General features: G+C 38.1%; 1 protein-coding gene and 1 pseudogene across 8 annotated transcripts in view; both read right to left on the reverse strand.

The window, feature by feature from the left end:
• The window catches only part of GRM7 (glutamate metabotropic receptor 7), a 924,866-nt gene that overhangs the window by 281,209 nt on the left and 630,710 nt on the right, over positions 1–12,947 (reverse strand). For all 7 annotated transcript variants that reach the window (XR_014298757.1, XR_014298758.1, XR_014298759.1 and 4 more), the window contains exon 7: positions 2,622–2,761. Coding sequence is in view for 3 of the 7 variants with exons in the window: in XM_082683125.1 (XP_082539251.1) it covers positions 2,622–2,761 (140 nt within the window). In the remaining 4 variants the exon portion in view is untranslated. The remainder of the gene's footprint in view (positions 1–2,621; positions 2,762–12,947) is intronic.
• On the reverse strand, positions 5,226–5,537 carry LOC309840774 (large ribosomal subunit protein eL30 pseudogene; annotated as a pseudogene). Its single transcript has one exon. The product of its transcript is annotated as a large ribosomal subunit protein eL30 pseudogene (transcript).

Here is a 12,947-nt window from a genome sequence, read left to right on the forward strand (position 1 = left end):
CAGACTTTGATTCTCTACCTTTAGTTCAGGCTGATCCATCTTTGTATCCCACAGGCAACACCCATTCAAAACATACTTTGGCTATGTCAGCCAGGTTATGCTACTTTGATTCTGCTTCTGATTACTACCCCTTGAGATTACCAGCTGAATTTTGTATATGTGCTTGCTCTGCTTTCATGTTCTCTTTTTGCTCACAAGTTTAGTATGCTTTAAGTTCAGCATAACTTTAGCTTTTACTTTGCTTCTAGTACTCAGCTCTTATCCCAGGCATGGCTTGCACTGGCTGGTTGGTTCCATCCATTCTCGGATGCTGGATCACAATTCTTTGGACCCGATCATTGTGTGAACTCACTTGGATGGGAGATCTCAGGAGAGGGAGAACTGGACAGGTATTAAGAGAGCTAGGCCAGAGCAATGTGCAAATGAGGTAACTGGCCTCTGGTGGCCTCCCAACCCCCCATTCCACCCCCCACTTATGAAAAATCCTCTCTTAGGAACTATGACTCCAAATCCCCACCCTATGACATTAACTCTGTATTCCACTCTCCAGAAACCCTTCTCTCAATAATTTCCAAAGTGCCTTCTAAAGGTATGATTTGATAAAAGCTAACAACATAATACCTGGCTTTGTAAGAGATATTAGAAGGAATTTTCTGAGATAGGGCCTGTGATCATTCATTTTATGTACATGGGGTACCCAACCATTTGATTAAGCAGTATTTTAGGTGTGTCTGTAAGGATGTTTCTGAATGAGATGAATATTTAAACTGGTATAGTGGGTAAAACACATTGCCCTCCCTAATGTGAGTAGGCCTCAACAAACTTGAATGCTGAAATGCAACAAAAAGGCTGAGTCAGAAAGAATCCTCTCAGCCTATCTTTACATTGGAATATCAGTCTTCCCCTTCCTTTACATTCAGACTGGAACTTACACCATTAACTCTCCTGGGCCTCTGGCTTGCAAATTAGACATTTTTGGGACTCCTCATCCTTCATAGCTGAATGAGCCATTTTCATATAATCTAACTACCTATCATCTACTCCATTGGTCCCATGTCTCTGAAGAAACCAGAATAATTCAGGAACCTGCTGGACCAAAGAAAATCATGTATTTGTATATACTATAATATTTATGAAGTTGGGATGTTCTACCCAATTTATAAGTCTTGCCCAGCATAGCCACCCACCACGCCACTGCAAGAAGGGACGTGCTGCAGAACCTCTTGAAGCATAACCCTCTCAAGTACACCTGAGCACAGAGGCCCCACAATGTCCTGACTTCTCCAGCTTCTGCTGCACTGGGTTCCAGGACCCCAAGCACCAGACTGGGGCATGACCTGTTTAAGAATCCTTTCAGGAAAGGAGGAAAATCATGGGATACATGAGTTGCTGAACTCCAGCTGTGTTTGGCTCAGCCAGGGTAAATGGACCATAGTTCGTGTTCTTTACTGTCTGTGAAGATTGGTAGATTTATTTGAATTAATAGTAATTTTAAGTAGGACATTGTAAATATTATGAGAAGCACACCAATGAATGTTGAACCTAAAAATATTAAGAAATGAAAAAAAAAATTTAAATGGCAAGAAAGCTGTTAGGTATTATGGAGGTGGGCCCATTCCAAACCCAACCTCAACAACTTCTGCAGAATATAAATGATAATCAGACAAAGCCACTCAATGACTGTGGTGGAACAAGACAAAAACAAGGCCACTCCATAACTGGTTCTGAAACTAGAAAGAAAGAAGGATACTCTGCAACCACAAATATAACTTCTCCCTTCTTCAGTTCTCCAAAGTGCCTATTATTTCTCTTTTAAGTGACATCTCTTGCTTAGCCTTTATCTCCCCATCCCCTACACAAAAATCACGAAGGTGTACTATTATCAACTTGTGTCTATTTCCTAAGAGGGCCCAAACCCAAACTAGTCATTTCCCTAAACCTCCTAAAAATCACCCACCTCAGCCCCAAACATATAATAAATGACATCGAAACTCCTTCATCATGAAGAGGTTTTGCTGGCAGGAGCAAACTTCATGCAATTAAAAGTTAAATAAGCCTAACTGTGACTACAGATGACCAACTGATGGTCTCTGGCTGGTGCACTTTGACCTAACCTTGCACAAGGAAGTGGCCGCTTACTCAAGGTCATGTTTGACCAGAAGAGGAAGAGGTTATGGATGTTAACATTGCAATTACTCAGAGAATCTCAGTAAAATCCAAAGTGACTCACTAAAATGCTCTAAATGAAAAAAATACATCACCATATGAAGAAGAAAAGAAGAAAGAAGAAAGAAAATCTGACCAAGAGAAGGATCTTTTAAAGTATTAGCACGGAACTTGTTTGCTAAGCCATTCAAGCCTCAGGCTAAATGAGATCATTCCTGTAAGAGCTGAGTATAATACCCAGTACAAATTCAAAGCACACTTTTATCATCCTAATCATCATCACCATCACTCTTACATTATTATGGATTATCAATCCCTGCAGATGATTTTAACAGGATGCATGCCCACATATATAACCACACAAACATAAAAACAAGAATGTTAGCCAGACTGAGCACATTAAAAGTCTGTCCATTCATCACATGAGCAAAGGAAGAGGGATAAGTAGTACTCACATTGAGCTGAAGTTCATCTGTCCACTGCCCAATCAGGCGGTAACCAGGGTTGCTGGTGTTTGTGGTCTGGTACTGAAAGATGTCGTAACGCCCAGGAGCATCCCCATTTTTGTTAAACATTACTGGGGTGCCTGCACTCCCTGAGGAAGACAAGAAAATGCAAGATTTTATAATCAAGATTTCATCTACCTTTTATGCCTTGGGTGATGGTCTGGAGACCTGCTGATAAGCAAGGTAGCTAGTAGATTATCACATTGTTTAATAGGTTCCCCCTAAATGGGCAATGGGTAACCCCATGGGCAAATCATCACTGTGGCCTGTGGATACTTACTAGAGAAGGTGGGCAGGTGACCTGCCTCCCCCTTTGAACAGTTCTGTATCTCAATATTTCTTGATATTTTATGCTAATCTTCCCCCCTTGTGGAGAAAATTAAATGCATTATTTCCCAGAGACCATCTAAAGTTGTATTATTATTTTAGTTTCCACTTAATTATCAAATGTGGTTAATAAAGAATCATTTCAAAAATAGCACTTTTAAAAAAAAAAGAAATCTAAGAGAATTAAAATGCAACTAAACCAAAAACTTTACTTAAATATGTACTTGGATATTGATCACATTTAAACATATTTATTGCTGACCATGTCTAATTTATATAACCAGTCTAAAATGCTTACTAATGTACACGGAAAGTATTTAATAATTTCTTTTTCAATCTGCTATGTGGGTCTTCTTTAAAATGTAGGGCTTAGATGAAACCCATTATTTTGGCAGAATTAGACACTGAAGTCAACTTAAAAAGATGAATACATCTATTGAGAGAGAGAGAGAGTGTGTGTGTCTGTGTGTAACCTTTGAAAGTTAGATGTGAGTGAAAAGCTCCTTAGTATTAACCACATGGACCAACTGGCAAATCATACACAGAGAATGAGAGATGTGAGTTTGGGTTACTTTCAACAACAGTTATAAAGGATTCAAGAGCTGGCAAACTGAATGCTGTTTCTCTCATGATCCCTTGGAAACAGGATAAATACCACTGGCCTGAGGGTATGTGACTCTAAGAGTATCTTAGAGTATTAACTCAGAGTATTGATATTTTGCAGAGGAAACTATCTATTTCCTGTCTTTTACAAGGAAATTAAGGATCATTTATAAGCTGAAAGAGAATCACTAAGAACAGAAGTTCATTTTGCTATTTTTTGTTGGAGAGGGGTAGGGTAAATTCAGATAATAAGCATGAAGCCCTTTTGATAATTTTCATTATAAATTTAAGACCCTAATGATGATAAAGTTCTGCATTTGATTAGCAGAGTCATTACCTCCTGCAGAAGCTGGGCCAACATGGTATTTGTATCATCAATAATATGCATGGGGTGGGGAGTGGGGGATAAAAGACATGTTAACTAGAAAAAAATAACCTAAAACAGGAAGGAAAAAAAAAGAAAAAAAGCACCTATACTTAGGGAAGCAGGCATGGTGCTGAGTGGCCACACAAGAACAGAGTTAGGAAATGGATCCAAACAGCGTGACAATATATTAGGTCATCAGAGACATACAGAATTGCAATCCTATGCTGAAGCTTACCTCTAGTGGAAGAGGGAATTCAAAATATAGGTAGGATACAGAAATAGCTAAAGAACTCCATACCATCCTCCAACTGCCGAGCATAGGATTTTATGATACTTTGTTATTGAAAATGGAAAAAAAAAATGGAGCTTAGAGTAGTCTCAGTACTGGCTCCCCAAATATTTCCATGTCCTAATCCCCAGAACTTATGAATGTTATCATACAAAATGAGAGATTTCTGGAGATATGATTGGGAACATTGAGATGGGAGAAAACTATCTTGGATTATTTGGTTAAACTTGGAGAAATCATAATGATCCCTCTAGGAACGAGGGAACAGGACTCAGAGGAGGAAGGATTTGTGATGGTCAAACCAAGGAGTTAGAGTGATGTGAGGAAAGGTTCATAATCCCAGAAGGCCAAGTGGGCCCTCACAAGCTAGAAAAATCAAAGAAACCGATTTTTTCCCCTACAGCCCACAGAAGGAACCAGCCCTGCCTTCACCTTAACAGAGCCCAGTGAGACCCGTGTCAGACTCCCAAACTAACAGAACTGTAAGATCATAAATGTATGTTGTTTAAGCCACTAAATTTATGGTATTTTTTAAGGCAGCAATATGAAACCAATAAAGAGCTAGAGAACACAGAACATCAAACTTGCTAATTTGACAGGTGACAAAGTATACTTAGGTTTAAAAGGGGGACATTCCTTGCCCCAGAGTGTCTCAACTAACGAGACTAAAATAGTTCTTAATAACTGGCTTTGGAATCCCAAAGAAGGGGTTTAAATTCCAGGAACCACCTTCTAAGTGTGACTGTTAAGTTATTCAGTCTCCTTCAGGTTCTGAATATCCCTAATGCTACCTTTCTCTAATGCTACTAATCTCATGTTAGTGAGGATTTAGTGTAATTAAGTATATAAACTGCTTAGTTCCATGCCTCTTATGTAACAAATGCTCAAGAGACGGGAATGGTTTTGTGTATTGTTTTTGTTTTCAAAACAAGCTCTGGCCAGTTATTAAAGAAAAAATTTGTGTGATTTACTTTTCACCAGGCTGTGCTGGCATGCTTCTAATGAGAGCAGAATCAACTGGATTAATGATAACCAGTGTGCTTACTCTGTAGTATTTCCCACATGCTGTGCCCATCTCAATATTATTACCACTGTAGTGATGATGTACACCAGTTCTAGCCACAGGGCATAGTACTCGATTTCTGATTTCCTCAGAACTGGGCAATTGGTGAGAATGACCAGCTTCGCTTTGCCATGTCCGATTGTTTTGAGAGTCTGCACTTCCCACTTTTCACAACAAGCTGGAGCCTAGGTTTATTGATCCCAGTGACTTTTTCATCTTCTCATGGCCACTGTCTTCCTGTCTTAGGTGAGGGACAGTCCCACAAAGAGTAGATACCAAGGTGGCCAAGAGTATTGTTTTATTTGTTGGTATCTCAAGACGAGAACACCCATCTTCAGATATTTAGTTTGTTGTGCACCAAAGTTGTCTCTCCTAACTCATATCTTATTTGAATTTCTCCATCAGTGTAATTTTTTTTTTTATTTTCTAAAGATTAGATGACAGCCCGTTCTGAAGATGAGCTGTGATCTATAAGCAACATTACCCTGGTCTCACCAACTTGAGTTAGTGGGTGCATCTTCATTGGTTAAGGGCACTATTTCAATTTGCTCCTCCTCTGTCTTACCTAAACACTATCCCCATAGCTCACAAAGGCACCCAATTTTATCACAAAGCTCTTAAGCCCTCTCTGTATGCTAATCAAACTAAGCTTTTCCAGTAGAGAGGAGGAAACACACACACACACACACACACACACACACACCCCATCAATAACAAAAATGACTTTTTAAAAATTTTTTTTTCAGCATAACAGTATTCATTATTTTTGTACCACACCCAGTGCTCCATGCAATCTGTGCCCTCTATAGTACCCACCACCTGGTTCCCCCAACCTCCCACCCCTCGCCACTTCAAACCCCTCAAATTGTTTTTCAGAGTCCATAGTCTCTCATGGTTCACCTCCCCTTCCAATTTCCCCCAACTCCCTTCTCCTCTCTAACTCCCCATGTCCTCCATGCTATTTGTTATGCTCCACAAATAAGTGAAACCATATGATAATTGACTCTCTCTGCTGGACTTATTTCACTCAGCATAATCTCTTCCAGTCCCGTCCATGTTGCTACAAAAGTTGGGTATTCATCCTTTCTGATGGAGGCATATTACTCCATAGTGTATATGGACCACATCTTCCTTATCCATTCGTCCGTTGAAGGGCATCTTGGTTCTTTCCACAGTTTGGCGACCGTGGCCATTGCTACTATAAACATGGGGGTACAGATGGCCCTTCTTTTCACTCCATCTGTATCTTTGGGGTAAATACCCAGTAGTGCAATGGCAGGGTTGTAGGGAAGCTCTATTTTTAATTTCTTGAGGAATCTCCACACTGTTTTCCAAAGAAGCTGCACCAACTTGCATTCCCACACAGTGTAAGAGGCTTTTAAATACTGACTTTATTCTTTCAGTGAGCATTCTAAGTATAAGGAGAAGAAAGAAAATCTGGATTCCACATGTTATTAGCAAGAAAATGAGAATCCTATCATTTTGCAGGAAGATATTAATATTCATATGCTCACCTTTCTTTTCTTTCACATTGGATACTAGGATTCATGTTGTGCTTTGCTGTAATTCAACAGCTTCTATTCATTAAATAATATGACTTGAGCTTTTCATAGTCTTTGAGAAGAGAGAGCAAGAATATTGGAGGCCTGGGGCTCCAAAGGATCTCTAGCTCACCAGCTAAATATTCATCAAAATGAGACACACTGCCTAATCTTTCTCTCTTCTTACAATCTTTGTTAGGAGAAATGATTCTTGTCATGCCCTTTCCATTCTCATTAAAGTTCATGCTTAAAAAAAAAATTAAGGTAGAGGAGCTGAATACTTTATCTAAGTGATGACTTGTAATAGCATATTGTGTGGCTTTGACCTTTTTGATGGATTCTATAATGCAACAGGCTTATTATTTCCAGGGTTTTCTTATGCCATAGCTCCTATTTAACAGCATCCCTTAACTTCTTGAAAGAGAATAAAAGGGATTATGTTTAATGAAGACTTGAAAACTATATTAAAAAACAAATCAAAGAAGTCCAGAAAGAAGTTGTCAAAAGAGAAGTGATCATCTGCAGAAATGTCCACAGCTATCAGGGCCAGGACACAAGCATAGAATGGTGAAGGAAACAGGGCCCCTTGCCAAGCTAGGACACTGAGAGGAAACCAGATGACAGAAGGTATTTGTCATCAATATCCTCTACTGAATTAGAGTATCTGAATAGAATTCCTTTCTTCTAGAGCAGAATTTGGGATCTAGATTGCCCAGATGAGTCCTTTGCATCAAGGTATTTACATTTTTCTCTCACTTTACCACCCCATACCCAGATTCCAGAAATGCAGCACTGATTTGTGTTTAATCATCTATTGTTACTCAACAAACCACCCTAAAAATTAGTGCTCCAAATAATGACGACCTGTATTTTGAAATTTGAGCTGGGCTCGGCAGGGACATCACCTCTCTGGTCCTCATGTCAGTGGGGGCAGCTTGAAGCTCACATGCCTGATAATTGATGCTGGCTGTCAGCTGGGATCTCAGCTGGGGCTATAGCTGCCATACCCTCATATGGCCTGTTTGAGTTCTTGGCTTCCTCCCAACATGGTGGCTGTTTCCATAATACTAATGTTCCAAGAGTATCAGGCAGCAGTCCCGTTACTTTTATGCCTCAGAAATCACATGGTGTCACTTCTGCATTAGTCATAGCCTCCCTCAGATTCAAGGGGAGGGAACCTAGATCTTACCTCTCAACAAAGGAAAGCTAACCTCATTTTTCAAGAACACATGAGATGTGTCTTTCTTACAAAACATAGCCCAATCCGATGTGTTCTCTGGAAACTAACACATGTAGATACAGACACATTTCAGGTTAACTACTTTCATGATACAGCAATTCTCTAAGATTAGATATGTGAATAACAAATTTGTTAAATTTACATCTGCAAGTAGTGACATTGAGTTGGATGGGCCAACACAGAGATAACTAAATCAAATTTAGGCTCAGGTCACTGCATTCATTTGGGATGCAGGAAAAAATGGCTGTAAGTAATGAAGAAAAAATTAGCCATCTTTTCTCTTGGTGCATAAAAGGAGGTTAAGTACTTGGTGAACCTATAACAATACTTTCAGGGCATTTTCTTACTTCCTAAATTGATGCTTTGGTAAATGTGAATTTCAGAGTTATTAAATTGTACTCTACTGGTCTGGAACAAAACTCCCAGGGGTACAAAAAACTTCAAACTAAAGTAACATAAGAGCACAATTAAGCTTACTGAGACAAAGAAAAATCAAAATCCTCCATAAAACATGCAAAAAAGTCTCCATTCTGTCAGCAGGAATGATGCAGTAAACCCTTCTTCTCAGACACTTAAATAGTAGTCAAGGGAGAAAGTTGTGGAGTTAGGAACATAGGGACCAAGTATGTAGCATCATCACTACATACGTGTTTTTGAACATCATTGTTCCTAATTTCTCTATTAATTTCCTTATCTATAAAAAATTAAGGAAAACAAGAGAATCTAAACAATTTTGTGTTTTGAAATGTAAGCCAGCCAATACAAGTGAAGTACATAGCACAGGTTTTGGTTCATAGTAATCATTTGAAAACTTTTTGTCCAGTCCCTCTGGCTCATCAGTGGGAAAGACAGTCTTGACTAAATGAGTCTACAGAAACCTAGAAGAAGAGTCAGTGAAAGGTCACAAAGGACATTTTTTAAATCAATTTTTTCATTAGTAGGGTAAGAATGCCCAAGCACATTCAAAGACCAGAATGCAAAACCACAAACTGACCATAACACATATGATAAGCAGCTCTGTTTGATAAATAATAGAGTTTATATGCATTTAGTTCTGGGGAATTATATATTTTAGGATATTCTTAGAATTTGGAAAAAACAATAACAAAAGATTATTTGTGGTTAAACTGTTTTTCTGGTTTTATATATGGTCATTTTGGTCTCCATCTTAAATAAGAAACGCTTAGTTCCAAAATTGGATATGGTTCCCCTTCGTCCACCTGCAAGGTAACTCCTGAATGACTGACGAGGTATTGAGCTTAAATGGATTATTATTTACAAGAAGAGAAGATGATTTTTTAAACCATAATGTAATAATCTAATTCAGGAAATAAACATTGATTTAATACTATTTGAAACATATACAATTTTTAAAAATTCTCACAATCAACAAACTAAAAGGCAATCTATGGAATGGGAGAAGATGTTTGAAAATGACACATCCATTAAAGAATTAGTATGCAAAATATATAAAACTCAATACCCTAAAAGTAGTCCATTTAAAAACTGGGCAGAAGACATGAGGAGACATTTCTCCAAAGAAGACATACAGATGGTCAACAGACACATGAAAAGATGCTCAATATCACTCAACATCAGGGAAGTGCAAATCAAAATTTCTCATACCTGTCAGAAGGGCTAAAATAAAAAAACTCAAGAAACATCAAGTGTTGGTGAGGATGTAAAAACAAGGGAATCCTGTTGTACTGTTAGAGGGAAAGAAAATGGTTCAGCCACTGTGAAAAACAGTAAGGAGTTTCCTCAAAAATTAAAAATAGAACTACCCTATGATCCAGTAATCTCAATATCAGGTATTTATCCCCAAAATACAAAGACACTAATTCAAAGAGATACATGCACACCTATGTTTATATCAGCATTATTGACAATAGCCAAATTATGGAATTATCCCAAGTGTTTATTGATAGATGAATGGAAATAAGATGTGGTATGTATATAGAATGCAATATTTTTCGGCCATAAAAAAGAATAAAATCTTGCTGTTTGCAATGGCATGGATGGACAAGAGTGTATAAGGCTGAGTGACATAAGTCAGTCAGTGAAATAAATGCCATATGATTTCACTCATGTGGAATTTAAGAAACAAAACAAATGAGCAAAGGAAATAAAGAGATGTAAACCAAGAAACAGAACCAAGTAACAGTTACAGAGGAGAAGTGATGGTGGAATGGGTTAAAAAGATGATGGGAATTAAGGAGTATACTTATCATGATGAAAAGAATAAAATAAAATGACAATTAAAAAATTCTTCATTGTCCCATTAATGTCTTTTAGTATAGGATCAATCAGTGTTCCCATATTACATTAATAGTAATGTCCCCTTAGTCCCTTCAGTCTGGAATAATTCCTCCTCTAACTTTATCTTGACTTGGAAAGTCTTAAAGAGTACCCATCAGTTACTCTAAAAAACGTCCTTCAATTTGGATTTCTCTGATGCTTCCTTGTAATTAGAGTGAAGTTACCCATTTTTAGCAATAACACCTCAGAAGTGATGTTGTAACACTCATAGGGTATCAAAGGTAAGTGATGTCACTAAGGTTCATTATTGGTGATGTTAACCTTGATTATCTTGTTAAGGTGCTGTCTGTCTTCCAGGTTTCTCCATTGTTAAGCTATTCTTTTCTCCTTTGCAATTAATGTTTCTGGGTAGAAGGTACTTTGAGGCCATGCAGAGGCCTTGTTTCTGATCATACTATATCCCAATAATTTTAGTATCCACTGATGGTTCCTGCTTGGAACAATTAGTAAAGGGGTCCTTGCAAAAATGGTGATTTTGAACTACCATCTATCATTACATTATACTTCTTCTGCACTTATGTATTCAGTTCAGTTATTTATTTCTATCAGTATGGACTCATAGATGTTTGTTTCATTCTGTTAGTATAATCCATTATTGCCCTCCAATTGGCAAGTGTGGTCTCCTTCAAGTTGGTTCCTGGGCTCTTTCAAAATCCCCCATCAGTTTTTGAGCACTCTTACTTTCTGACATAACATGATGCTTCAGACTCATCTTTTAAATGTCCTGGCCCTTGAATCTACAGTTATTCTAGACAGCCCTCATGCTTTTTAATGGATAGTGTCTATATAAATAGGATGTGGGTACTAGTTGTCATCTTTTCTACCAGGGTGTCATTGCTCCTAGACCTTTCAGTGGCCAGAACTAGGCAACACAGATATGTATACATTTATAACATACACATATCTATTTCTCTATCTACTTATCTTCAGGCATATTAAAAGCTATGAGTTCTGGTGTATCTGGGTGTCAGTCGGTTGAGCATCTGACTTAATTTCAGCTCAGACCATGAGCTCAGGGTCCTGGGATGGAGCCCCATGTTGGGCTCCATGCTCAGTGAGATTCTACTTGAGGTTTCTCTCCCTCTGCCCTGTCCTTCCACCATAATCCCCCACCTTGCTCAAACATATACTCTCCTCAAAATAAATAACTCAAAAAAGAAAAAGAAAGAAAGAAAGCTATGAGTTAATGCAGGTATCTCCTATCCAAACACAATACAGCATTCCTTCCAGTTCTCTCTCATTCTTACTAGTAATTTTTTTTCTGACTGTAAGAAACCTAGCGCTCATTATCCACAATATGCTTCATTATTCTCTGAGTCCTCTTACATACATAAATTATTTTCAGAATTGTGAACCCACAAGTTTACTAGCTATTGTACAATAGTTGTGTATAGCAATTTTTGTCTTTGGTCTTATATAGCATATAGTCAAATTGTGTTTTGAAACTACCCGTGCTCATTTTTTATTCCTCAAACCCTTCAGCATGGTTACATCACTCATTTGGACATAGTTAAATTTATTTATTACTCTCTATATTGAATTTTGAGTTATACCTATGTGATGGTTAACTTTCTGTGTTGCATTGACTGAGATGCCCAGATAGCCAGTAAAATACTATTTCTGGGTATGTCTAATGAGGGTATATCTGAAAAAGATTAGTATTTGAATTGATAAACTGAATACAGCAGGTGTCCTTCCCCAAAGTAGTGGGGACATCGTTCAGTCTCTTAAGGCTCTGGCTAGAGCAGGAAGACAGAGGAAGGGCCAATTCACTGTCTCTTCTTGAGACCTGTGCCTTCTCCTGCCCTCAGATACTGGTGCTCCCAGATGTCTGGCTTTTGGACTCAGATCAGGACTTAAACCACAAGCCCTCCATTTCTTAGGTGTTTAGACTTGGACTGAATTACAATACCAACTTCCCTGGTTCTCCAGCTTGCAGACTGAAGGTAGTGGGACTTCCCTCTCTCCATAATAATGTGAGCCAATTTCTATAAGTTACTCTCTTCTGTATATCTATATATATCCTATTGGTTCTACATCTCTGGAAAACTCTGACTAATGCAAGCCACATTTGGGTTTATTTTAACTGTTTAGTTTTTGATACATGATGTGTTTATATGTTATAAGAGTCAATACTATATGAAAGATACTATCAGAGAAGTGGTATTTCTCCCTTATGCCTTCTACCCTATTTGCCCATTTTTCCTACCCTTTTAGGTAAACAATTTGTAACAGGAATGTGCCTAATCTGGAATGTAGTTATTGTGGCAATTCACAATCATTATTTCAAACGACACAGACACCTGGAGCAATGGTTCCTTTTCTTTCCTCTTCCCCTTCCCACTCCTATGGATATTCATGGAGGAAGAATCTAGCTTTCTGCAAGTATCTTTCTATTTGGGGGAAGAGAAGACAAACCATAGCTCCCAAATATTCACTCATTCATTCATTTACTCATCATTCATATATTGAATTAGCCATTTGAAGTCATATAAACAACTGGGTTTTTGCAATAAATAATTCAAC

Source organism: Mustela nivalis (genome assembly GCF_964662115.1).
Source record: "Mustela nivalis genome assembly, chromosome: 1".
In the NCBI taxonomy this organism is placed as follows: Eukaryota; Metazoa; Chordata; class Mammalia; order Carnivora; family Mustelidae; genus Mustela; species Mustela nivalis.